Raw genomic sequence first — 26,389 nt, 5'->3', positions numbered from 1 at the left:
CGTTTCCGGATTTATTTGTATACATTTTATGAAACATGGTTTCTAATTGTCTATCTTGTTATAAGGTAATGGCTAGTGGAGTTCAAATAGCGTGTTGTAATTATGCCTCATAATCAACAAATCCAATGAATGCATTTGTTCGTTATGCTGGTTCTAATCATAGAATTATTCATTTATTAGGGTCTGCTTCCAATGGTGTTGTTGCTGGGGAGGAACCAAATGTTGAGTCCTCGTTGTCGCTCCTATTATGGTCAAATAAAGGCGGAGACCATACGTTCATTGACTTCTTAGATAGCCAATAACATGTCACAATGGGGTTAACAATATGACTCTGGCGTGAATGATAGTCCCTTTCAGCAATCACAACCTGAGCTTCCCAGACCACGTTGTGGTATATAACACTTTTTCGCGGCGTATTCGCCCTTTGTGATAATGTCGGCAGATTATGAAGAGAGGTAAAGAAACCTGCAAATTGTTCCATTATTTTATTATAACCAGTTACATATGGCTAGATGAAATAACGCGGTCAGCCCCGCAATTCCTTTATAAAATGAAACATGAATGTTTTCCTTGTGCTGTCGCTTTAGTGCTAACTGACGTTAGCAACTGTAAACTAGCTAGTGGTGGCCGTATTGGAGCCACTAGCTAGCTGGCCAGGTCTAACTGCAAGCCCGTAGTACATGTTCCACGTTATTGTGCCCTGTGTTATTGTAAACACTGATTTACTGGCCATCCCACGAACGTTACTTGAGTAATGCTGGGTGAAGGCGAGCTGCTAACATCGGCTAAGATGGCTAACTAGTTATTTGGCAGGCGAACACCAGACAGGGGTTGCGGGAAAATGGTGGCCTGTCTCACCAGCGAGCCCCGCCATGGTGCCCAGGTCACGTTGAGCGAACAGACGTTAACTACGAACTCCCGGTAGCTGGTTTCTCGCTAGCTACAGTTCTTATCCGGAATATTATGCGTAGGCGCTTGTTGTTTTGGTGGAGCATCGCTAGCTTCAGTTCTTATCCGGAATATTACGCGTAGGCGCTTGTTGTTTTGGTGGCGCAACCCTTTCCGCTAACCTTGTGCGCTATGACCACATGCTTTTCGGGTAAAGGGTCGCTCGGCCTGGTGGCGGTGCGTTATTTGTATTTTTCTTTCTTTATTGCAACAGTGAAGGATTTTCTATCAGATGGGCCATCCGGTTGAGTGACTGCTCCTTCCAGTTAGTATGGTTAGCTATCCCTGTTGAATGTGTCGTTTTGCTTGTTAGCCAAGGTTAGTAGTGTAATCATTTAAAGTTCCACTCGGGACTAACCAGCCAGAGAACCCCCACCAATGTGTTGTCCACCATTATTCAAAATCTCTCTGAGTGCAAGTTGTTGCATGGGCGTGTTCGAGTCGTCTGCACTGGGAAGACTTCATGAAATATATATATTTTTTTAATTGAGTGGAGTCACAAACTTGGTTTTGTGTGTGTGCCCCAACTTCTGCATCATTGGTCGCCATCACCACCATTTTATGCGAGTTTATTATACATGGGGGGGCCTCGATGCAGTCATTGGCACTTCATGTCATGCCCATTACGATCACTCTCTCTGGCATCAAACCCCTTCTAGATGAATTCAGACATGTCATCCCATTACAATCACAGACTCTGACATTAGACCCCTGATACATTTCTGGTTCATAATGTTTTTGTTTGTGATATCATTAGAATGTGCTAATGTGTTATGAAACACATGCATCATCTAGTATTGACATGTGGACGTTTTCCTCCAGAGACCTCTCCAACAGAGACAATGGCCCTGAGGGCATGGAGCCAGATGGCATCATTGAGGTAAAGTTAAATGTTTTGTTTGTCAGGCAAGTTTGTCAAAAGTTGGGCGAAGGACCAGTTAAATTGTTGAATAGTTGAAAGGCATGTAGTCCAATGGGGTGAAGATGCGTACATCTCACGCCCACAATCAGGGTCTTGCTTAGTTTTCCATCTCTCCTCTGGTAGTTAAACAATACTGGGAGTCTGTGTAAGGACAACAGTATCTGGGTACTATATACACTAACCGTGGTCTGGTATTTTTCTCTCTCCACAGAGTAACTGGAATGAGATTGTGGACAGCTTTGATGAGATGGCCCTGCGTGAGACTCTCCTGAGAGGAATCTATGCCTATGGTTTTGAGAAACCATCTGCCATTCAGCAGCGGGCCATCCTCCCTTGTATCAAGGGTAAGTTCAAGTTTCCTAAAATCAACTCCCACACACAGGATATTGTGTGTGGGAGACCTCTGCATGTTTGTTTGTTTCCATCAACTTATGAAGATATCAATAGTGTTGATTTTTGTGGTCTTTTTCTGTCAATATCTAGCCTAAGTTGACGCTGACGAAGTTGCTTCTATACTTAATTAATCATTTTCATTCCTATGTGGAACATTAGGTTTCCTTGATCATAGTACACTGGCTTTTATTTATTCCATTGTATCCTACATGTCAGGTTTGGAGACTTTCTCAATCATGAGTCTAAACAGTGAACCAAATGCCTATTAAACTTATCCATGGTCATATTCACTAGGAACCAACTGGGATGAAACTGGGAAGGACCAGTCTGAATTTGTCCAATAAGAAACACTTGGTATTAGTGTTTTGTTATGGTGTCCACTAATGAATACCACCCTTCATTCCCCACCAGGTTATGATGTCATTGCACAGGCCCAGTCCGGCACAGGGAAGACCGCCACGTTCGCCATCTCCATCCTCCAGCAGATTGATATTGAGCTGAAGGGCACCCAGGCCCTGGTCCTCGCCCCCACCCGAGAGCTGGCTCAGCAGGCAGGTTACACACACACTTAAATTGCCCTAAAAACTGTCCACATTAAATGCAACTTCTGGACCCTTTACACACTGTTGTGCCAACTCAAACGTAACATGCTGGATCTGATATTTTTGATATCACGTGGGCCTTTCCAGCAGTGTTCTAGCAACCTATGGTGGATGAATAGCCAGCACAGTACAGCTGGGCCACACTCTACTCTATAGTGTGAATCAAACCCTGTAGCCTGATGCTGTAATGTGCCACTCCTGTCACTGGGCAAGGCGGTGTGTTTGAGTGGGACTGAGTCTTGTGTCTGTCAGGATGAGAGATTCTTCCCAACTGCCTGCCTGTGCATTGAGCAACATGTTAAGGGCTCAAACTCATGAGTTACAAAAGTACTGTTGCTTGTCCGATGACGACTAGCAAACTAATGAACATGTATGCTAAAATTATCTATAACATGGAAGTACTTAAAATGTGACTTAGAATAGGGAAGTCAAATGTTCAGCCTACTGCACTAACACTATGGAGACTCTAGAGCGCCTGGTTAAATTGTTTGAGAGCATTTTCAAAGGGATACTTTGGGATTTTGGCAGTGAGGCGCTTTATCTACTTCCCCAGAGTCGGATGAACTCATGGATACCATTTTTACATCTGCATCCAGTATGAAGAAAGAATACTCTGAAAAATCTTGAAGTGTCCTTTTAATCTCTCTGAATGGTTAAATTTGTGATCAATAGAGTGGGCAACGTAACATCTGAAATTGACATTTTGATTACTTTATATTGTGCTAATTTCCCTAATGTGGACAGATTTTACTGCCTTACACAAGCTTGTATTTTCACCCCATAAACTGTAGTGGAAATCCACATCCTTTTTTTTGCTCAGATTGGTGGTGATGGTACGAAACTTTAGTCATCACAATGACATAAGATCAATTGGTGACATAAGATCAATTGCTTAAAACAGATCATTAACTTCGCATAATCAACTGTATAAAACCAATGGGGTGTGCAGGACTTGGAACTGAGTTCATTTTCAAACTCTCATAAGACACAAACAATTAAGGACATTCTCTCTCTAAAAGTCACTGGCCACACACCAATACACAGATGTGACAGAAAAATTATCACTTACGCCGGGCGTACATTCCACGATTTAGCTGTCCCAGAAGTTTTTGATATTGGAGAAACAAAATCCCCATGTCGTTGCCTACTTGGGGGGTGCAGCTGTCACCGACGCTCGTTTTAATGTGAACAGGTCAGACACAATCTGAGGGCTACCGATCTAGTCTTTGCGCTGTCCCAGACATCCCGATATTTCCAGACATGTTTGATTTTTATTGGCACAATTTGCAATGCTCTTTTAGTGTGAGATGTGCAAGGACACGTTTTGAGAATGGTCATCAGCAATAGCCAATGAGAGCTCGTCAGGGAGTTGACGTTGTTTCGCGTCACCCAGCATGTGTACTCTCGAGCACGTGCAATGACTACTACTAGTATGCATTTGTAGTTGTCTTTAGCCAAAGCCAAATTGTCATTGTTACAGCTCTGAATTTCACAAGCAATGTTGTTCAATTGACAATGTTGGCTAGATATTTCAACTCTGTATGGGACGTGTGAATGTCTGAATGAAACCGTTTGAGTCTGCTTTGAGCCACAGCTCGTTGTAGCTATGTTAAATCTAATCCCATGATTGTTTTCGTGAGACGACGTGGTGTCGAGAATTCTCACAACCAAGTCAAGAATCTTGTAGTGTGTGACCCCCATCTGTGCCACGTCGTTTAGTGTGCACCACTACGTTGGCTAAACACTACAGGAAAGACTGTAGTTTTCAATGTAAGAGGCTCAGCGGTGTTAGGGTTTTAAAAGTCATGTAGCATACACCTGGCTTTAAATAGCAGCCAACAGTTGTAAGTGTTGCTATCCTATGCCGCGTCGTGATTAGTTGAAGCTACCAGAAAAAGTGGTTTGTTCGCTTTTCCATGATGGCCGCCTCCTGAAATAAACGTCCAACGTTCCAAAACGCAGATCTTAAGCCTTCTACAAGTTCTCATCTAACCAACCATTTCTAGGTTATTATTCCAGGTTTCCGTGTGGCCTTTGAATGTTATAGTTTAAATTTAAACCGATTCCTCAGGTTTTTGAGCTGTTAGTTTGAACAGAATGTGTAACCTCCTCGGGCACAATTGATTTCAACATGATAATCTATTTGTGTGATTGACCGTGTTGCTTTTCTGTTTCTGTGACCCAAGTCTCAATGTAGCCATGTTTTGCTGATTGTCCTCCAACCTATCATGTGAAAATACCCCTCCCTCATCGATTAGTTATTTATTGCCACTTGTCAAAACAAGTGTTTTTGTTGTGTGTGCAGTTTTATAAAGTGCTCATCAGAAGAAGAGAAAAATGCAAGTAATATCACTATTGTTGCACATGTACAGTGGGGAGAACAAGTATTTGATACACTGCCGATTTTGCAGGTTTTGCTACTTACAAAGCATGTAGAGGTCTGTAATTTTTATCATAAGTACACTTCAACTGTGAGACGGAATCTAAAACAAAAATCCAGAAAATCACATTGTATGATTTTTAAGTCATTCATTTGCATTTTATTGCATGACATAAGTATTTGATCACCTACCAACCAGTAAGAATTCCGGCTCTCACAGACCAGTTAGTTTTCCTTTAAGAAGCACTCCTGTTCTCCACTCATTCCCTGTATTAACTGCACCTGTTTGAACTCGTTACCTGTATAAAAGACACCTGTCCACACACTCAATCAAAGACTCCAACCTCTCCGTAATGGCCAAGACCAGAGCTGTGTAAGGACATCAGGGTTAAATTGTAGACCTGCATACGGCTGGGATGGGCTACAGGACAATTAGGCAAGCAGCTTGGTGAGAAGGCAACAACTGTTGGCGCAATTATTAGAAAATGGAAGAAGTCCCAAGATGACGGTCAATCACCCTCGGTCTGGGGCTCCATGCAAGATCTCACCTCGTGGGGCATCATGAGAAAGGTGAGGGATCAGCCCAGAACTACACGGTAGGACCTGGTCAATGACCTGAAGAGAGCTGGGACCACAGTCTCAAAGAAAACCATTAGTAACAGACTATGCAGTCATGGATTAAAATCCTGCAGCACACGCAAGGTCCCCCTGCTCAAGCCAGCCCATGTCCAGGCCCGTCTGAAGTTTGCCAATGACCATCTGGATGATCTAGAGGAGGAATGGGAGAAGGTCGTGTGGTCTGATGAGACAAAAATAGATGTTTTTGGTCTAAACTCCACTCGCCGTGTTTGGATGTAGAAGAAGGATGAGTACAACCCCAAGAACACCATCCCAACCGTGAAGCATGGAGGTGGAAACATCATTCTTTGGGGATGCTTTTCCGCAAAGGGGACAGGACGACTGCACCGTATTGAGGGGAGGATGGATGGGGCCATGTATCGCGAGATCTTGGCCAACAACCTCCTTCCCTCAGTAAGAGCATTGAAGATGGGTCGTGGCTGGGTCTTCAAGCATGACAACGACCCGAAATACACAGCCAGGGCAACTAAGGGGTGGCTCCGTAAGAAGCATCTCAAGCATCTTGAGTGGCCTAGCCAGTCTCCAGACCTGAATCCAATAGAATATCTATGGAGGGAGCTGAAAGTCCGTGTTGCCCAGCGACAGCCCCGAAACCTGAAGGATCTGGAGAAGGTCTGTATGGAGGAGTTGGCCAAAATCCCTGCTGCAGTGTGTGCAAACCTGGTCAAAAACTACAGGAAAAGTATGATCTCTAATTACAAACAGGTTTCTGTACAAAATATTAAGTTCTGCTTTTCTGATGTATCAAATACTTATGTCATGCAATGAAATGCAAATTACTTACTTAATCATACAATGTGATTTTCTGCATTTTTGTTTTTGATTCCGTCTCTCACAGTTGAAGTGTACCTATGATAAAAATTACAAACCTCTACATGCTTTGTAAGTAGGAAACACGGACGATTTTGCAGGTTATCAAATACTTGTTCTCCCCACTGTATGTGTAGATGGTACATTTAGTTTTTCACACCTTATTGAACAGTGGGGACTGTGAAGATGCATACGCATGACAACATATGCTCTATACACATGTTCATATGGATTTTGTGTGGTAGTAGAGTAGTGGCCTGAGGGGGCACACTTAATGTGTTGTGAAATATAAATATAGACATCTGCCTTAATATGTGGAAACAGTTTGATATATTTGTATTTATTATGCATCCCCATAATTTTGCAGTTGCACAGCCATAGACTAGGGAGCAAGCAGAAGCACAGTGGCCAAGGAAAGCTTCGGTACATATTTGTTTACATGTCCATGGTCTCTTAGTAGGTAGGGCAAACCCAATTTGGTGATTTCTGGTGTCATCAAAATCAACCACCGCATGTTTTTGGACTCATTCAGGGGATCCATAATAAATACAAATATCACAAACTGTTTCTGCATATTGGTTATTGATTGGGACACTTTCAAGCTGTGATTTGACATTTTATCTAAATGTTTTATCAGGAAGCAGCGACAGCATCATTTTCAACGTTAGTTTTATAAATATAAGTGTAACTTTCAACATTTTGTATTGTTCTTAATCAGGTAATAGCTGCTGAATGAGTCCAAAAACATGCTGTGATTGATTTGAATGATATATCAAAAATCACCAAAATGGGTTTGCCCTGCTAAGAGACCATGGACATGTAAACAAATACGTGCCAAAGGAAGCTTTCCTTGGCCACTGTGCTTCTGCTTGCTCCCTAGCCTAGGCTGTTACTGTAAAAGTACTTTGTGACAACTGCTGGCTTTGAGTTTGATTGACTTCCCCCTCTTCAACAGATCCAGAAGGTGATCCTGGCCCTCGGCGACTACATGGGAGCCTCGTGCCATGCCTGTATTGGCGGAACCAATGTCCGCAACGAGGTGACAAAGCTCCAGGCTGAGGCTCCCAACATAGTGGTTGGAACACCAGGCCGCGTGTTCGACATGTTGAATCGCAAGTTCCTCTGTGAGTGATGTCTGTCTTTTTGTTACCAGATTTGTTCAGATAACAACCGTTTGTCAAACTTTTCTCAACATTGTTTACAGCTGTATGTTTTTGTTTACTGAAGAGTATTGACATTTCATTTTGTGTTCATCTTCCCCCCTCAGCTGCTAAGTACATCAAGATGTTTGTCCTTGACGAAGCTGATGAAATGTTGAGCCGGGGTTTCAAAGACCAGATCTACGAGATTTTCCAGAAGCTTGGCACTAGCACACAGGTATGAAGACAGATTGTGTCTAACAGTACGTTAGGAAATTATGCTCTACCTGAAGCCTTTGCAATTTTTATTGACTTTTATTTATTCAATGTAGCCCAATTGAGACCATTGTCATGTCTCATTTGCAACAAAAATATAAACTACAAGACAGCTATAAATACATTACATCAGATTATTACAAGTTAGAATCGTCAATTGAAATAATTGCCCACTTCATTAAGCAGTTTTAAATTACCCCATCGGCACCAGGGAATCCAGGTGTAATTTGTCTTGTAAGGTATTCCTTAACTGTGGCGCGTTAAAACTAAATACGGATTTACCTAATTTTGTGGAGACAAGTGGGAACTCGAGTTAACTAACCCTGTGAATGAGTGTGGTAGCTCATATTTTTGTATTTCAACAGTGAAGTGAGTTATGTTGGAAGCTTGTGGGAGTAATGAAGTGGTCTACAGAACTTTAGTGAGGTCCAGCTGACCTTCGGATGCAGTGATGAATATTAAAACTGTCACCTGTTAGACTGCATCCAATGGTTTGAGAGTAGTGGCTGCTGCATTCTGGTAAAGGGTGTCACCATAGTCAGGAATGTTGACTGCACAATCTGCTTCCTGCTGTTAATGGAGAGGCAAGATATTTTTTTAAGCCCTCTTTAAATCTTAACTTTTTAACTAGGTCATCAGTATATTTTGTTCGTTAGATCTTTATCAATCCAAACGGACAGCTATTTATAGGCAGGAACCCGCTCAATGAGAGCTATCCAATGAAAGACGAGCCCATCTGAGACATTTTTCAGTGAGTTAGAGAACACGTATTTAGTTTTCCCTGCATTAACTACAAGTTTTAAATCCAGGGCTTTCTGTAATGCAACAAAATCAGATTGCAGCTCTAACATAGCTTGGTTAAGTCAGAGCAATAGCATACAAAAACGTATTGCATACAGATGAATATTACAGGATTTAATAGATAGACCAATATTATTTATATAAACAAGAAAGAGAACAGGTCTCAATACCAACTTCTGCAGTACACCTTTCGTAATATCCAGTTAACTAGACAACATCCGAAGGCATACATTGTGTCCTGTTGGTCAGATGGCTCTTCAGGACTCCTTGTCCATGCCCATTTCAGACCGTTTTTAAATGAGTGGCACGTCTAAAACAAGAATAGTGGCTGAAACCGTATGATGTCCATATCTAAAATTAAACTGGTGCATATTTATATTAGTGAGAAGTTGACAACCTTAGCTGGGAGTTTGTCAAGGATTCTAATACCTTGGCTAGGCAACATGCTTTAACTTGGAGTTTGGGTGGTAATTATCGAAGTCAGAAAGATCCCTCCCTTTATGTAGGGGGAGGACGTGCAACTTCCCAATTCTTAGGGATAACACCGGTAGCAAGTTAAAAATACAGGTTAAATTAATTCTTAGGGATAGGCATCCTGTCAGCGGGACACCAGTCGACAACATCCGGTGAAATTGGAGGGCGCGTAATTCAAATAATAATATTAAACATACAAGTATCATTTATTTAAAAGCTTAAATTCTTAATCTAACAGCGTTGCCAGATTTACTATAGGCTTTACAGCGAAAGCATACCATGCGATTGTTTGAGGACTGCGCCCCACATATTTTTCAACCAGCACAGGCTTCATAAAAATCACAAATGGCGATTTAAATGAATCACTTACTTTTGAAAATCTTCCTCTGTTTGCAATCCCAAGGGTCCCAGCTACAACATGAATTGTCGTTTTGTTAGATAAAATCCTTTATATCCCAAGAAGTCAGTTTAGTTGGCTCCATGGATTTCAGTAATCCACTCGTTCAACATGCAGACAAAGGAGTCCAAAAAGCTACCACTAAACTTTGTTCAAACAAGTCAAACTATGTTTCTATATAATCCTCAGGCATCCTAAAATTTAAATCAACTATAATATTTCACACGGAAAGAAGTATGTTCAATAGAAAAGTAAAATTAGTGTCCTCTTTCACCGCCAACAGACATATTTTGAACTGGGAGTCTGTACAAAATCTCAAAATTCTTGTTTTTGCAGAGACAAGCCTGAAACAATGAACAGACTGACATCTAGTGGAAGCCATATGAATTGCATTCTGGGAGCTGGAATTACATAGAACCCAAAGCTTTCCATTAAGAGCCTGGGAGCTAAAAAAACAAAACACACACATCAGGTTGGTTTTTCTTTGGACTTTTGCCTGCCATATGAATTGTGTTATAGTCTCAGACATTTTAACATTTCTAGAAACTTCAAAAACTTGTTTTCTATCCAATGCTACCAGTTATATGCATATCCTGGCTTCTGGGCCTGAGCAACAAACAGGCAGTTTACTTTGGGCATGTCAGTCAGGAAAATGGACCCTAGCTCTAAGAAGTTTTAAAGGGTCAACAGTGGGGCAGATAGCTGTAGTAAGAAGAGGTCGAGTGAATCAGACCCAGATCTTTAGCAAGGCACTTAATACATCGGAGACATCAAATGGTTGAAATTCAAATAAGGTATTTGAGTCTGTTAGAGCATCATTCTCTACAATTTGTTCTGAGGTGACTAAAGGACTCCCTCCACTGGAATGATATTAATTTTCAGAGACTTCTTTCAAGCATGTGGCCAGCTGAAGCAAAATGGTTATTAAAAGCACTACAAATTTCTGTTTCAAAGATTAAACCACTTTCCAGAGTTAGCTAGGCTTACCACTAGGTTTGGGTGGTATACTGTATGTACCGGGGTATTTGGAAATGGCCACGGGATGGTTTTTCAATAAAATTAATATATCTGTTTTTCAATACATTTTAATATTTGTAGCTATTTAAGGAATTACCTGCAGCCAACCTGTGCAGATAAAGCAGATGGTATTTTAATTTCACCGGTCACATTATGAAGTTTGCATAATTCCCCAGTCACGTTTGTTTTTGTAATTAAGGATCCCTATTAGCTGGGTCCAGCAACATTACGGTAGTACAATTTAAGAGATTACATTTCATAGCACATTGTGTTCCCCCAGGCCAATACTCCCTACCACATATGTACAACACAAAATCCATGTGTAAGTATGTGTCTCTTCAGTCCCTGCTGTTCCATAAGGTATATTCTTATCAGTCGTTTTTAAATCTGATTCTACTGCTTGCATCAGTTACCTTGTGTGGAATAGAGTTCCATGTATCTATGGCTCTACGTAGTACTGTGTGCCTCCCATATTCTGTTCTTGACTTGGGGATTGTGAAGAGACCTCTTATGTCTTGTGGGTTTTGTATGGGTGTCAGCTGTGTCCTAGTAGTTTAAACGGACACCTCGGTGCGTTCAGCATGTCAACACTTCTTACAAAACAAGTAGTGTGTAAGTCGGTCTCTTCAGCTTTCAGCCATGAGATTTACATGCATATTATCTCTCCGTGTACATTTTAGGGCCAGTTGTGCTGCCCTGTTTTGAGCCAATTGTAATTTTCAGAGGTCCCTTTTTGTGGCACCTGACCACGCTACTGAAAAGTAGGCTAGGTGTGACAACTAGGGCCTGTAGAACCTGCCTCGTTGATAGTGTTAATTAGGCAGAGGAGCTTTTTATTATCGACAGACTTCTCCCCATCTTAGCTACTGTTGTATCAACATGTTTTGACAATGAGTTTACAATCCAGGTCTACTCTAGCAGTTTAGTCACTGCAACTTGCTCAGTTTCCACATTATTTATGACAAGATGTAGTTGAGGTTTAGTGAATGATTTCTCCCTAATACCAAGCTTTTAGTTTTTGGAATATTTAGGAAAAATGTATTCCTTGCCACCCATTCTGAAACTAACTGCAGCTCTGAGTGTTGCAGTGATTTTGCTCACTGTAGTAGCTGATGCGTATAGTGTTGAGTCATCCGCATATATACACATACACATGAGCTTTACTCAAAGCCAGTGGCATGTCGTTAGTAAAGATTGAAAAAAGGGGCCTAGACAGCTGCCCTGGGGAATTCCTAATTCTACCTGCATTATGTTGGAGAGGCTTCCATTAAATAACAGTTAGACAGGTAATGCTTTATCCACCATATCGCAGTGGTTGTAAAGCCTTTCTTATTTTTATTTTACCTTCATTTAACCAGGCAAGTCAGTTAAGAACAAATTCTTATTTTCAATGACGGCCTGGGAACAGTGGGTTAACTGCCTGTTCATGGGGCAGAACGACAGATTTGTACCTTGTCAGCTCGGGGGTTTGAACTCGCAACCTTCCGGTTACTAGTCCAACGCTCTAACCACTAGGCTACCCTGCTGCCTTACCACAAGTCTTCCCAGCAGCAGACTGATCGATAAGGTCAAAAACCGCACTGAAGTCTAAAAAAAAACTGCTCCCTCAATCTCGAAATCATCCATTTCTCTCAGCCAATCAGTCATTTGTGTAAGTGCCGTCCTTGTTGAATGTCCTTCCCTATAAGCGTGCTGAAAGTCAATTTGTTTACAATAAAATAGCTTTGCATCTGGTCAAACACTATTTTTTTCCCCCCAAAGTTTACACTGTATTGGTAACCAGCTGATTGGTCTGCTCTTTGAGTCAGTAAAGCGGGCTTTACTATTCTTGGGTGTCGGCATTACTTTAGCTTCCCTCCAGGCCTGAGTGCCCATACTTTCTAGTAGGCTGAAATTGAAGATGTGGCAATAATGTCCGCTATTATCCACAGTATATTTTTCATCCAGATTATCAGAATCCGGTGGCTTGTCATTGTTGATAGACAACAATTTTGTCACCTCTTCCACACTCGCGTCAAAATTACAATGCTTGTCTTAACTAATTTGGTCAGATATACTTGGATGTGTAGTGTCAGTGTTTTTTGCTGGCACGTCATGCGTTTTTTTTCATTGGCAAGATTAGCAAACTATCATTAAAGTAATTTGCAATTTCAGTGGGTTATTTAATGAATGAGACATCTGATTCAATGAATGATCGAGTTTGCCTTCTTGCCCCAAAATTATACTGGAGCACCATAAATTACATTTTCTTTTCATAGTGTAGTTTCTTATTTCATTCAGTTTAGTCACATTATTTCTCAATTTTCAGTATGTTTGCCAATCGGTTTTGCAGCCAAACTTATTTGCCATTCCTTTTTCCTCATCCCATTTGAACCATACATTTTTTAAATTCCTCATCAATCGGGGGGGGGGGTTTAAATCAAAAAACATGATCATTACACACCTTCTGCTGGGGACAAAAGGCCACTTTAAAATGTGCAGTTTTGTCATAATGCCACATGTCTCAAGTTGAGGGAGTGTGCAATTGGGATACTCTCTCAACCCTTACACTCTTTGCGTAACGCGTATATGCGTCTCATGCACATGACCGATGGGGTCTGACTTGTAGCATATCATCACATCAATAACTTGGTTATAAAAAACACTGCATACGTGACAGCTAAGTGGATGCAGAGGACATGACGGATGAACTCAAAATGGGAATGTTTACTGGTTGCTCAGGAGGTAAAGGAGAATTCAGATGTGTGGAATAAATTTGACTCATTGTGGAAAATACTGGAGATCAAGAAAAAGGTAAGGAGCAAAATGTAATGTTCATTTCTCGACCATAAGCTACATCCAACATTGTTTTAGAGAATTTGGCAGTACTTCCGACCGCAGACCTCATGTGGCCACGCCAGCCCAGGACTTCCACTTCCAGCTTCTTCACCTACGAGGTCATTGAGTATTTCTGTCTAATAAAGCCCTTTTCTGGGGACAAACTTATTCTGATTGGCTGGGCCTGGCTGCCAAGGGGCCTATGCCCACACCTGGCTGCTCCCCCTGCCTAGTCATGTGAAATCCATAGATTAGGGCTTAAGGAATTTTATTTCATGTGACTGATTTCCCTATATGAACTGCTATTCAGTAGTCTTTGAAGTAGTTTTATATTTTTGTTCTGTATAGAATGGAAAATAAATGTGTTGCTGATAGTTTACAATATAATTTTTCTGACCGTTTGGAACAATGTAAACCACTAAATAAATTAAGCGTACCAGAGTCATAAACATTTTTTGTAAAGCCTTTGTTACCTCAGACTAAACATTTGCGTTCATTGCTGAATGCAATTTTCAGAAATGGGACGGTTTTAGTGTAAGCTAATTATTCAAGGTTTGCTTTATTTGATTATCAAACTAAAATGCTTGATTTGGGTATCCAATCATGAATGACTTGTATGCTGTGTGATGACATGAACAAATTATTGAATGAAACAGTAGCCTATATAATCCTGAGTAAGTCACGGTTAATGAAGGCTATTATACTAAGCCTGCTAATGATGGCATTACATATCATAATAGTAATTAACAAGGAGATCAACAGCTAATATGTTTCTGACAATTTGGAACAGTGTAAACGACATTTAAATACATTCTAATACCATATTGACTGTTCTATTTTACGTGCTACCCCGGCCAAACCCTCATTGTGCGCCGCTCTGAGACTCCAGTTGTAGTACAGCCCTGGATCGAACCAGGGTCTAAGGTGACACCTCTTGCTTTGAGATACTGTGCCACTTGGGAGCAATCTGGAGATCGCGTGGTTGCGTGAGGCTAGATGCTCTCGGAATCAGGCTATTAAACAAACAGGCAACAGAAGCAGGATCTGTCTTATTTCTGTAGATATATATGGATGATTTGTAAAGCCAGGCACATTTTAGAAATTAGGCTGTTGATTATTGACCTAATTAAGTTGGTTTCCTCCTCACTTTTCTTGGACAATTAAGGCGAGCTATTTTCTCGTCTCCTAATCGTTCCGTATCGTTCTCAACACCAATATGCTGATTAACTTTTGCTGTTATGCACATAGCAACATGGTCTAAGAAAAGGCGCCAATTCAACAGTTCACTGATGTTTCAGAACCACGGACAGCGACCGCTATCCAACGAGGGAGAAAGCGCCCCATTGTTCTTTATGTAATATAACCATAAACACTTTCAATAGCACGTGTCTTAATGAAGTGTTCCATCCACACGGCCTCCACAATGGATCAGTCCACTCAAACAGGCGACTAAAGACATCTCGGTCGACCAACAGCCTATTGACTGACCAGTCGTCAAAATGGGGTCAGATCGACAGCAAATGTTAGTGCATCAATTCATTCCTCTAATCCAGGGATTGGCAATTTTGATGGGGTGGGGGCCACAATCTGAACTCTTGAGTCTGCAATGGCATGCAGGTCTGTAGACCTACAGGGTGCAGAGAAAATGTTATCCTTTTTGTAAATATGGTATCTGAGTGAGAGTGACTATCAAAATAGACAGGGGCTCACCGGTTGGTAATTCAACGATGTTTACAATTTTAGATAACTGCCCATTAGACTAATTTGCAAATGAAATAAAAACTACATTTCACATTGTGTATTCTACTATTCTGACGCTCAACAGTGAGTTCAGACCCTGACTGAGTAAAAAAATAAAGAGATTGATCCGGGACCGCCAGATCCCTGCTCTAATGAAACGGAGTAGGTTTAAAGTGAAAACATATTGGATCCCATTTATCCACACTGAACACAAATATAAAGGCAACATTAAAATATTTTGCTGAATTACAGTTCATCTAAGGAAATCAGGTCAATTTAAATCAATTCATTAAGCCCTAATCTCTGGATTTCACATGACTAGGCAGGGGCGCTGCAGGCCCACCCAATGGGGAGTGGGGCCCAGCCAATCAGAACAAGTTTTATTACAGAGACACATACTCCTCAGCACTCCCCTCAGACGATCCCACCGGTGTAGAAGCAGGATGTGTAAGTCCTGGGCTGGTGTTGTTACACGTGGTCTGCGGTTGTGAGGCTGGTTGGACGTACTGCCAAATTAACATTTACATTTTCTGGCAACCGCTTTGGTGGACCTTCCTGCAGTCGGCATGTCAATTGCACATTCCCTCAACTTGAGACATCTGTGTCATTGTCTTGTGTGACAAAACTACACATTTTAGAGTGCTGTTTTATTGTCCCCAGCACAAGTTGTGTAATGATCATATTGTTTTAATTTTGTGCACAAAATTTGAGAGAATTGATTTTTGTGCGTATGAAGCATTTCTGGGATCTTTTATTTCAGCTTAAAACGTGGGACTAACACTTTACATGTTGCGTTTTATATTTTTGTTCAGTATAGATGCGTATCGAATCGTCTTGAAAGGGAAAGATGCACGTCCCTACAGACTACCCCATGCTAATCAGGAAACTCTTGGGTATGTTGTGAACTGTCATTGCAATTGCTTTGCAGTGTAGCTAGCCACTGAAATACTCTGAATTCACTAGTGCTCTCATCGTATCCGGATGTGTACAGCAGATGGTAGTTGTTTTCATAACTAAGCTAGCTAACACATTTCGAGAAGAAGTTGTATTACGTGCCTAGCTAGCGTTAGTAACGTTTGGTGTTTAATGAGACTGTCTAGACAGCTGAGCTAGCAAATATTGTAACAAGTTTTTAATTTTGGATTAGAGAATGGGAAAGGGGAATACCTAATCAGTTGAACAACAATGCATTCAACTGAAATGTCCAACCCCCCTGAATCCGAGAGGTGCAGGGGGGCTGCCTTAATCGACATCCATGTCATCAGTGCCCGGGGAACAATGGGTTAACTGCCTTGCTCGGGGAGGACGACAGCTCGGGGATTTGATCCAGCCTTTCGGGTTACTGGCCCAGCGCTCCTACCTGCCCAACATGCTCTGCATTTCAGGAATCACAGTAGCAAGTACTTCTGCTACACTGTTCAATTATTTAGCCATTTAAACAATACATTTTTTAAACTATTTTTGCCGCTGGCTTTCATGAGACTTAAACGTGAGCTTGTCCCAGGTGTCGGACTCGACGGCAGTTGCTATCCATTGGAGCGTTGCGATTGGTTCCCCACATTCTTGGCCGGGGCATAGCAAAGGGTCAATTAAGCATAATCTCTGGGAATATAGAATCTTTTTTTTTTTTCAAGTAGAATGGACTGGGCTTTTCTCAATGTTAGCTAGTACTTGTCCAAACCCTCCTCCCTGGTAGTGCTCCTAGAGAAAGAGCTAGCAAGAGGGAGATGAACAGCTGAGCACACCATAGTAATCTTCAATGATCCATGTATTCCTTTGTCAAGTGATTGCTCTATAGAGCTAATACCTTTTCTCAACCCTGTTTTCCAGGTGGTTCTCCTGTCTGCCACTATGCCTCAGGATGTGCTGGAGGTCACCAAGAAGTTCATGCGTGAGCCCATCCGTATCTTGGTGAAGAAGGAAGAGCTCACCCTGGAGGGTATCCGCCAGTTCTACATCAACGTGGAGAAAGAGGTATTGCTGTAATGGATGCATGTTATAGTGCGTTTGTGTGTGCACCCGTATAATGAATATATTGCTCTTTTTATATGCTTGTTATTACAATCTTGTGAGGCCCTTTGCTATACTAACAGGAATTTGTCAAGTCATGAAGTAGCCTCATTTGGTCAATAATATACAGTAACTGTCCTGTTAACATGGAATAATAATCAATGAGACATTTAGAAATGGCCTTTTCTTTCTTAAAATTGTAGTATTTCATTATGAAGATGGTTGATTTTGTATGAAAGAGCTTGCTACAGTGATTCGAATGATGAGTTTAGCTATATCCTCTTGAGCACTTTGGAAATGTTGTTGGGGTCCCAAGTTCCCTCTGCGTCTCCCAATCTGTATATAACTAAGAGATGCTCATGTCTCCACCCTAACAATGGGAGTTGTCCCGAAGGCTGGCGACAGGCTTAGGTCCAAAATAAGCCCCTAGAAACACATCAGGCTTATTTTGGACAGATGTAGGCGAGAGTGAATCCTCCCACTTGGCCTCTTTATGGCGTCTCCCAAGCTGTTGGAGGAACAATGTTCTTTGGCAGAGGAAGTCGACTGCTCTCCACTATGGCTGGCGTCTTTGTCTCTCTCCACAGCTTTAACTTAAAAGCAACCTCTTCATAATTTAGACGTTTGCTAATACTGTAATATCAACCTTTTGTGTAGATATCCCTTTCACACTACTGAGCTGAGACAATATTTACTGCACTAGCCAGGTTACTAGCCTGGAACTGTGCTGGTTAAGGAAAATATCATAGCATGGATAGTGTAATTTGGGTTGGCACGATAGCTTGAAATAGGTGTTCTTGACCAGGTCTTAGGCTTGAAGTTTTCACATGTCTTCAGACTCAATTCAACCCGCTTTCCTTTGTTAGGAGTGGAAGCTGGACACCTTGTGTGATCTGTATGAGACCCTGACCATCACCCAAGCTGTGATCTTCATCAACACCCGCCGAAAGGTGGACTGGCTGACTGAGAAGATGCATGCCAGGGACTTTACAGTCTCTGCCCTGGTAAGAGCTCCTGCACTTCCAGCTCGCTGTCCATGTCCTACAGTGTTGTCATACCGATAGATGCTAATTGGTTATATTTCTCAACTTGTAAAGCGCACCTTCCATTCGGCTGCGTAGACTATAGCCTGCCTACTGTTGACCTTCAGTGGCCCACCACTTTGGGAGCTTAAGGCACTATAATTGTTTAAAACCTGAATGTTTTACTTCAAATAATGATATCATATTTTGCTTTAAAGTAGCCTTGCAAAAATCCAACCATAGAAAAGTAAATGGCAAAGATTTTATAAATACTTCCTCGTGCAATTAACTTTGAATTAACAATTAGTTTTGAATACAAAATAAGTAACCTACGTGATTCAATATAGATCCGACCAAGAGGTCACAACTGGTTATATGTGAATGAGTGATGCGCGTTTGGAGCAATACTGGCTGTATCCAACGCTCAGCCAATCGTTCACATAACAGAATGATCGGCTATGAAAAGCCAACTGACATTTACTCCTGAGGTGCTGACCTGTTGCACGCTCTACAACCACTGTGATTATTATTATTTGACTCTGCTGGTCATCTATGAACATTTGAACATCTTGGCCATGTTCTGTTATAATCTCCACCCGGCACAGCCAGAAGAGGACTGGCTACCCCTCATAGCCTGGTTCTTCTCTAGGTTTCTTCCTAGGTTTTGGCCTTTCTAGGGGGTTTTTCCTAGCCACCGTGCTTATACACCTGCATTGCTTGCTGTTTGGGGTTTTTGGCTGGGTTTCTGTACAGCACTTTGAGATATCAGCTGATGTGAGAAGGGCTTTATAAATACATTTGATTTGATTTTGAGAATGCAGCACGCAATGGCCAGACAACGGAAGAGTAGAAAGGCAGTTTGCCAGTTACAGCAGCGCGCCCCCTGAACGATAACGAAGAGGTAGGTGAGACGCCTGACGATGGAGACGGGTGGGAACGTGATAAAGCCTACTTCATAAACTGTAACCAATAAACAACTGGCATTTGTAAAGTTTGAGATGAGGTTGCAAGTGAACGCTAGCAATTCTTGTTGCGCCAAAGTATCTTGCTATCTGCATCGACTTCTCCGTTAGCTAGCCAGAGAAATGTTAAGCAACATTAGCCAACTTATCTGATCAAAAAATTGAGTTTATGGCGTGAAAATTAGCTTGCTCATAAAGTCAGACAGCTAACGCTAGCTTACAACATCAGATGAGCTAACATTAGTAACCCAACCAATTCGCTATAGTATTAACCTCTTACACTTATGGTGGCGCTATTTCATTTTTGGAAGAAAAACGTTCCCGTTTTAAACAAGATATTTTGTCACAAAAAGATGCTCGACTATGCATATAATTGCTACTGTTCGAAAGAAAACACACTGACGTGTCCAGAAATACAAATATCTTCTCTGTGCGTGCCCTTTAACGTGAGCTTCAGGCAAAACCAAGATGACTTGGCATCCAGGAAATGACAAGGATTTTTGAGGCTCTGTCTTTCATGATCTCCTTATATGGCTGTGAACGCAAGAGGAATGAGTCTGCCCTTTCTGTCGTTTCCCCAAGGTGTCTGCAGCATTGTGACGTATTTGTAGGCAGATCGTTGGAAGATTGACCATAAGAGACCACATTTACCACGTGTCCGCCCGGTGTCCTGCGCCGAAATTGGTGCGCAAAATACCTGCCAGTATTTTTCCATGGGGCACAGAGAAGCAAGCTTCCACGAACTGCATGTCAATGAAGAGATATGTGAAAAAACACCTTGAGGATTGATTCCAAACAACGTTTGCCATGTTTCGGTCGATATTATGTAGTTAATCCGGAAAAAGTTTCACGTTGTAGGTGACTGCATTTTCGGTTCGTTTCGGTAGCCAGGCGCAATGTAGAAAACGGAACGATTTCTCCCACACACAGACGCTTTCAGGAAACACTGCGCATTTGGTATGTGGCTGGGAGTCTCCTCATTGAAAACATCAGAAGCTCTTCAAAGGTAAATGATTTTATTTATTTGGTTATCTGGCTTTTGTGAAAATGTTGCGTGCTACATGCTACACAAAATGCTATGCTAGCTTTGCATACTCTTACACAAATTAGTCAATTTCTATGGTTCAAAAGCATATTTTGAAAATCTGAGATGACAGTGTTGTTAAGAAAAGGCTAAGCTTGAGAGCAAGCGCATTATTTTAATTTTATTTGCGATTTTCAGAAATCGTTAACGTTGCGTTATGCTAATGAGCCTGAGGCTTAGTCACAATCCCGGATCCGGGATGGGGAGTTTCAAGAGGTTAACTGGTATATGACTCCTTGCCGTTCAAGTTCTAACGTTAGTTGTTTAGTGGACCCTTGCAATCTGTGAGAAATTTTAAGTAGCTAACGAACTAACAATGTAATAATGTGCAGTGTAGGCCAAAGATATTGTTTTTGTTGTGTTGAACTTGACAGTAACACGTGAGTAAGGGGGGGGTTATTTAATGTTTTACTCAGTGAATGTTATTTAGCCTTGTGCACTTGATCAATGTCTACTATAGTGGCCATTAACTATAAGTTTGTTTAATTCTGTTTCTCCTTTCAGAGTTTTTTTTTTCCCAAGTGCAATATTTAGATGTGTGTGTGGTCACAGGCATTCTATTATAAAGGCTGTCATGGCTAACTGCAATATTAGTGTCATTTTTTTAAAGACTTTCTCAAGAGTGTCATTTGCAGTAAAGTCTAGGCAACAAATAACATTGGAAACGTTTACATTATTTTTCTTTCTTTACATTTTTTTTAGCTGTATGTTAGGCTCACATTAACCACTTTTACCCAGACTGATCATGTAGATCGTATTCTTTGTTGTTTAATAAGGTAAAAACCTGCATTTCAAGAAGGGATCCAGCCTAAATCACGGGAAATTAGGATTTTAAAGCTGATATTTTATTTTTATCCCCCCTAGCAGGGATATTTTTTGTTTCAGTGCAAAAAAAAAGTGTCACCTTTTTGGGCCCTCACCAGTTTGCAATCCTGGTTCTATTGGTTTTCATATCAACATTATTTAATTGTCCAGAAGCCAAAAGCACAATCCTAGTCATATTAGAAACCCATCATAGTAGTTGCTACTAGATTCCCTTTAAGTTTCTAACAGATCTGAATCTCGGTCACATATGAATGGAAATGCTCACATTAGGTAGGCCGTTTAGAACTGTTTTCAGCTAATTGCATTTGGGCAAATGTCTGAAAATGGCGTTTTAGTAGCTGCTTTATTACAGGAGTTGCGTGTTCAATGTTGGTTATTTTCAGGCAAAATTGACCAAAATGTGCCTCCTTTACATACTTAATATAAACGCAACATGCAACAATTTAAGATTTTACCGAGTTATAATTCATATGAGGAAATCAGTCAATTGAAATATATTCATTAGGCCCTGATATATGGATTAGGTTACATATACCTTTAAAAAAAAAAAAAATCTCATGCTATTTTTGTGCATTCAAATTACCAATCGATAAAATGCAATTTGTTGTCTGTAGCTTATGCCTGCCCATACAATCACCCCCCACCCCCACCGTGGGGCACTGTGTTCACAATATTGACATCAGCAAACCTCTCTCCCACACAATGCCATACACAAGGTCTGGTTGTGAGGCCTGTTGGACGTATGGCCAAATTCTCTCAAACTACGTTGGAGCGGCTTATGGTAAAGAAATTAACATTACATTCTCTGCTCTGGTGGACATCCCGGCAGTCAGCATGCCAGTTGCACGTTGTGTTTTGTGACAAAACTGCACATTTTTCTAGTTAATGAAGGTTTTTGGGAAAGCCTTTCTCTGTCAACCAGAAGTCTTATCCTTAGCATAGGTAACGGATATAGTCGTAGACATGCGTGCGCTGCACACATACAGATGACACTATTCCATCCCTAACTATAACATTTTCCGACAAGATAGAACTGCCAAAAGGTGTGGCGTTGACATCTACTGCAGAGATGGCCTGCAGAGTTCTGTCATACTGTCCAGGTCTGTGCCCAAAAAATCGTACTGTTAGGTGACCTAAACTGGGACATGCTTATCACTCCTACAATCTAAGCTAGATGCCCTCAATCTCACACAAATGATCAAGGAACCTACCAGGTACAACCCTAAATCTGTAACCATGGGCACCCTCTTAGATATCATCCTGACCATCTTGCCCTCTAAATACACTGCTGTCTTCATCCAGGATCTCAGCGATCATTGCCTGCGTGCGTTATGGGTCCGCGGTAAAACGACCACCCCTCATCACTGTCAAACGCTCCCTAAAACACTTCAGTGAGCAGGCCTTTCTAATCGACCTGGCCCGGGTATCCTGGAAGGATATTGACCTCATCCTGTCAGTAGAGGATGCCTGGTTGCTCTTTAAAAGTGCTTTCCTCGCCATCTTAACCTCTCTGGGGTAGGCGGGATGCTTGCGTCCCACATGGCCAATAGCCAGGGAAACTGCAGAGCGCCAAATTCAAATACATTTCTATAAAAATCAAACTTTCATTAAATTACACATGCAAGATAGCAAATTAAAGCTCGTTGTGAATCCAGCCTACATGTCAGATTTCAAAAAGTATTTTTGGCGAAAGCATAAGATGCTATCTGATGATAGCACAACAGTAAACAATGAGTAGTATATGTGAACTCTGCAGGCGCGACACAAAACGCAGAAATAAAATATAAATCATTCCTTACCTTTCATGAGCTTCTTTTGATGGCACCCCTATATGTCCCATTAACATCACAAATGGTTATTTTGTTCGATTAATTCCGTCTATATATATATATATATCCAAAATGTCCATTTTTATTTGGTGCGTTTGATCCAGTAAAACACCGCTTACAACTTACACAACGTTGCTACAAAATATCTCAAAAGTTACCTGTAAACTTTGCCAAAACATTTCAAACTACTTTTGTAATACAACTTTAGGTATTTCTAAACGTATATAATCGATCAAATTGAAGACGGGATGATCTGTGTTCAAGACAGGAGCAAAACAAACTGACGCTACTTTTCTGGTTACGCGCCTCTATCAAAAGGTACACATGAAGTGACGTTCGTTCTGAGCTATGGTACTACTTCATTACACAAAGGAAAAACCTCAACCAATTTCTACAAACTGGTGACATCCAGTGGAAGCGGTAGGAACTGCAGGAAAGTCGATTAGAATTCTGGATTCCCCATGAAAACATATTGAGAAGACAGACTTAAGAAAAAAATCTGAATAAGTTCTGTTATACTCACAGACATGATTCAGACCGTTTTAGAAACTTCAGAGTGTTTTCTATCCAATACTAATAATAATATGCATATATTAGGATCTGGGACAGAGTAGGAGGCAGTTCAGTTTGGCACTCTATTCATCCAAAAGTGAAAATGCTACCCCTTACCCCAAACAGGTTAAATAAGCATGCCCGTTCAAAAAATGTAGAACTAAGAGCAGATCTAGCCCTTGGTTCTCTCCAGACCTGACTGCCCTTGACCAGCACAAAAACATCCTGTGGCGTTCTGCATTCGCGTCGAATAGCCATTGCGATATGCAACTTTTCAGGAAAGTCTGTAACCAATATACTCAGCTAAGGCTAGCTTTTTAAAATGTTTCTTAATTAGTTTATTGATAAATTTAAGTTCATAACTATGCTCTCAAACAATAGCATGGTATTCTTTCACTGTAATAGTGACCATAAATTGGACAGTGTAGTTAGGTTAACAAGAATTTAAGCTTTCTGCCCATATCAGATGTCTCTGTCCTGGGAAAAGTTCTTGTTACTTACAACATCATGCAAATCACATTAGCGCACGTTAGCTCAACTGTCCCGTGGGGGGTGTCACCGATCCCGTAGAGGTTATAAATTGTATTGAGGTGGCAGCATTAATTTACATTATCTGCAGAATCTTAAGTTTCTCCATTGCTTCTTAGTGCCTCTATTTGTGCGGAAAACATACTGTCGATCTGGTTAGATCAGCATTTCTTGTGAAATGAAGTGCTTGTGGTGTTCACAGATCCAGGCTGACTGTCTTGTTTGACTATAAGTGGGTCTGCATAAGAGTCTACTAAATGTAAAATGTGACACCTTCCTTCCTCCCCAGCACGGTGACATGGACCAGAAGGAGAGGGACCTAATCATGAGGGAGTTCCGCTCTGGCTCCAGCCGTGTCCTCATCACCACAGATCTGCTGGTGAGTTGAGTTCAGGAGACGAAGCAGCACCCTACTACCTGGGCAGAGCACACTGTGGCCTGAATCTTTTCATTCGTTGAATGTAATAAATATCATTTTTCTTATTATGTTAATCAACTTGGCAAACCCTTTTATTCAAAGTGACTTCCTTTACAGTGATATTAAATGTGTAAGTGAGCTCTGATCTATTGAATTAGCCTATTCTCAGTAATGCCAAAGTTTTAGTCAAGTGGCACATTTTTTGTATGTTATCTCTGGAATCGAACCCATAACCTTTGGCGTTGCTAGTGCTACACATTTACCAGCGGATTCACATGGAACCAAGCTACCCTGCACCAGGGTTCAGGGTAATAAAGCAATGGCAGCTAGAGGTCAGTGCAGGGGTGCTGATCATGTTGTTGCTTTCAGGCCCGAGGAATTGATGTCCAACAGGTGTCTCTGGTTATCAACTATGACCTGCCAACCAATCGTGAGAACTACATTCACAGGTAGGAGGGACCCTGAGTTATATTAAAAACAAAGCTCCATAGGAATAACTTATGTCACTGTTTTTATTATGGCAATCAACATGGTTCATATTGGGGTGTGAATTTTCTGCTTTTCTGACATCCTCCATTTCATACATCTTTGAAATGTAACTAGCTAACCACAAACCAATATCCTATTTTTTCTGACTTGTTCTATAATGTCCTGGTCTCGTTCCTCCTGGTTTGTTCATTCAAATCGTATTTATTTCGCTACCTTTTTTGATTCTAAATTCCGATCGGCAGGGTTCGTATTAATCTGGTCTTTAATTGTTGTGTGCCAGGATCGGGCGAGGAGGCCGTTTCGGCAGGAAGGGTGTTGCCATCAACATGGTGACTGAAGAGGACAAGCGCACACTCCGGGACATTGAGACGTTCTACAACACCACAGTAGAAGAGATGCCCATGAATGTGGCTGACCTGATCTAGACTACCCCTGGCACCCTGCCTGCTGGTGATACCTTAACACTCTACAGACCATCATCATCCCACTACCCCCACCCCATTCTCTAACATCTCCCGTTTCCTACCTATCACCCACCTAACCAAGCCTCCCACAAGCCTCCTGCCCTCTAAAATGGGTTAGGGGAACTCCTGTTTTCCTCCTCTTCCATGCCCTCTGCGGTCCCTCAGCTCAGCCCCACTCTTTTGTTTTTCTATGGATCGCCTTGCTTAATAAAAATCAAGAATTGAATTTTACTTGGCCACAGATGAGATTTGCTATGTTTGTATTAGCAGCAGACTTGATATCCTTGTGGTCTACAAGGACCCTTGCGACTCCATTTCAATCGGAAATGGTGACTTCTTGGGGGATGGGGATTGCATCATTCAGTTCCATTCTTTATTTGCATCAAAGTTATATTGTATCACTATCCATTGCTGATATGCAGTAGTTTTTCTGCAGGAGTGTTTTTAAACAGAAACAAGGGATGACATTGTTAATCTGTTTGATCGTTTTTTTTTTGTTCCATGTGCCCCCTTGGAAGTACAGCAATAATTTGAATACACTTCGTGGTGTTCCAAACATGTTGGTAGATATTTCTAGTGTGTATAATTGACATTTCACACGGGTTGACTTTGAACCCTTGTTCTAAACGTTCATTGACATTTTGGGGGGAGAGCATAACGGTGTACAGGGGGGGGGGGTATTGGGAGTTTTTTTTGGTTGCAAAGATATTTGGACTCGACAAAACCCTATAGGCAAATCAAAAACCAGTACAAACTATTTATTTTCACCCCTTTTTTATTCATTAGTTTGGTTTCATTTTACAAATTTGGGGAGGGGGATGACTTCAATAAAGTTACCAAATAAAATCCTG

The 26,389-nt window shown here is 41.3% G+C and overlaps 1 protein-coding gene across 1 annotated transcript; it reads left to right on the top strand.

Moving 5' to 3' along the window:
• Positions 1–350: 350 nt before the first annotated feature.
• LOC135509708 (eukaryotic initiation factor 4A-I-like) lies at positions 351–26,389 on the top strand. The gene is made up of 11 exons (XM_064930587.1): positions 351–455; positions 1,771–1,828; positions 2,082–2,214; positions 2,675–2,814; positions 7,650–7,818; positions 7,962–8,071; positions 17,186–17,329; positions 18,232–18,369; positions 24,457–24,546; positions 24,955–25,034; positions 25,355–26,389. The coding sequence occupies exons 1-11, from the start codon at positions 433–435 to the stop codon at positions 25,497–25,499; spliced, it is 1,230 nt and encodes a 409-aa protein (XP_064786659.1). The 5' UTR covers positions 351–432; the 3' UTR covers positions 25,500–26,389.

Source organism: Oncorhynchus masou, chromosome 22 (genome assembly GCF_036934945.1).
Source record: "Oncorhynchus masou masou isolate Uvic2021 chromosome 22, UVic_Omas_1.1, whole genome shotgun sequence".
Classification (NCBI taxonomy): domain Eukaryota; kingdom Metazoa; phylum Chordata; class Actinopteri; order Salmoniformes; family Salmonidae; genus Oncorhynchus; species Oncorhynchus masou.
The sequence above is the reverse complement of the archived record's forward strand: the minus strand, read 5'-3'. Positions and strand labels throughout refer to the sequence as shown.

Excerpts from the sequence above, each read along its gene's own strand:
- LOC135509708 (XM_064930587.1), top strand. The coding sequence starts at position 433 with ATGTCGGCAGATTATGAAGAGAG. Across the intron at positions 17,330-18,231 it reads ACATCAACGTGGAGAAAGAG|GAGTGGAAGCTGGACACCTT; the intron begins GTATTGCTGTAA and ends TTCCTTTGTTAG. Across the intron at positions 18,370-24,456 it reads ACTTTACAGTCTCTGCCCTG|CACGGTGACATGGACCAGAA; the intron begins GTAAGAGCTCCT and ends CTTCCTCCCCAG.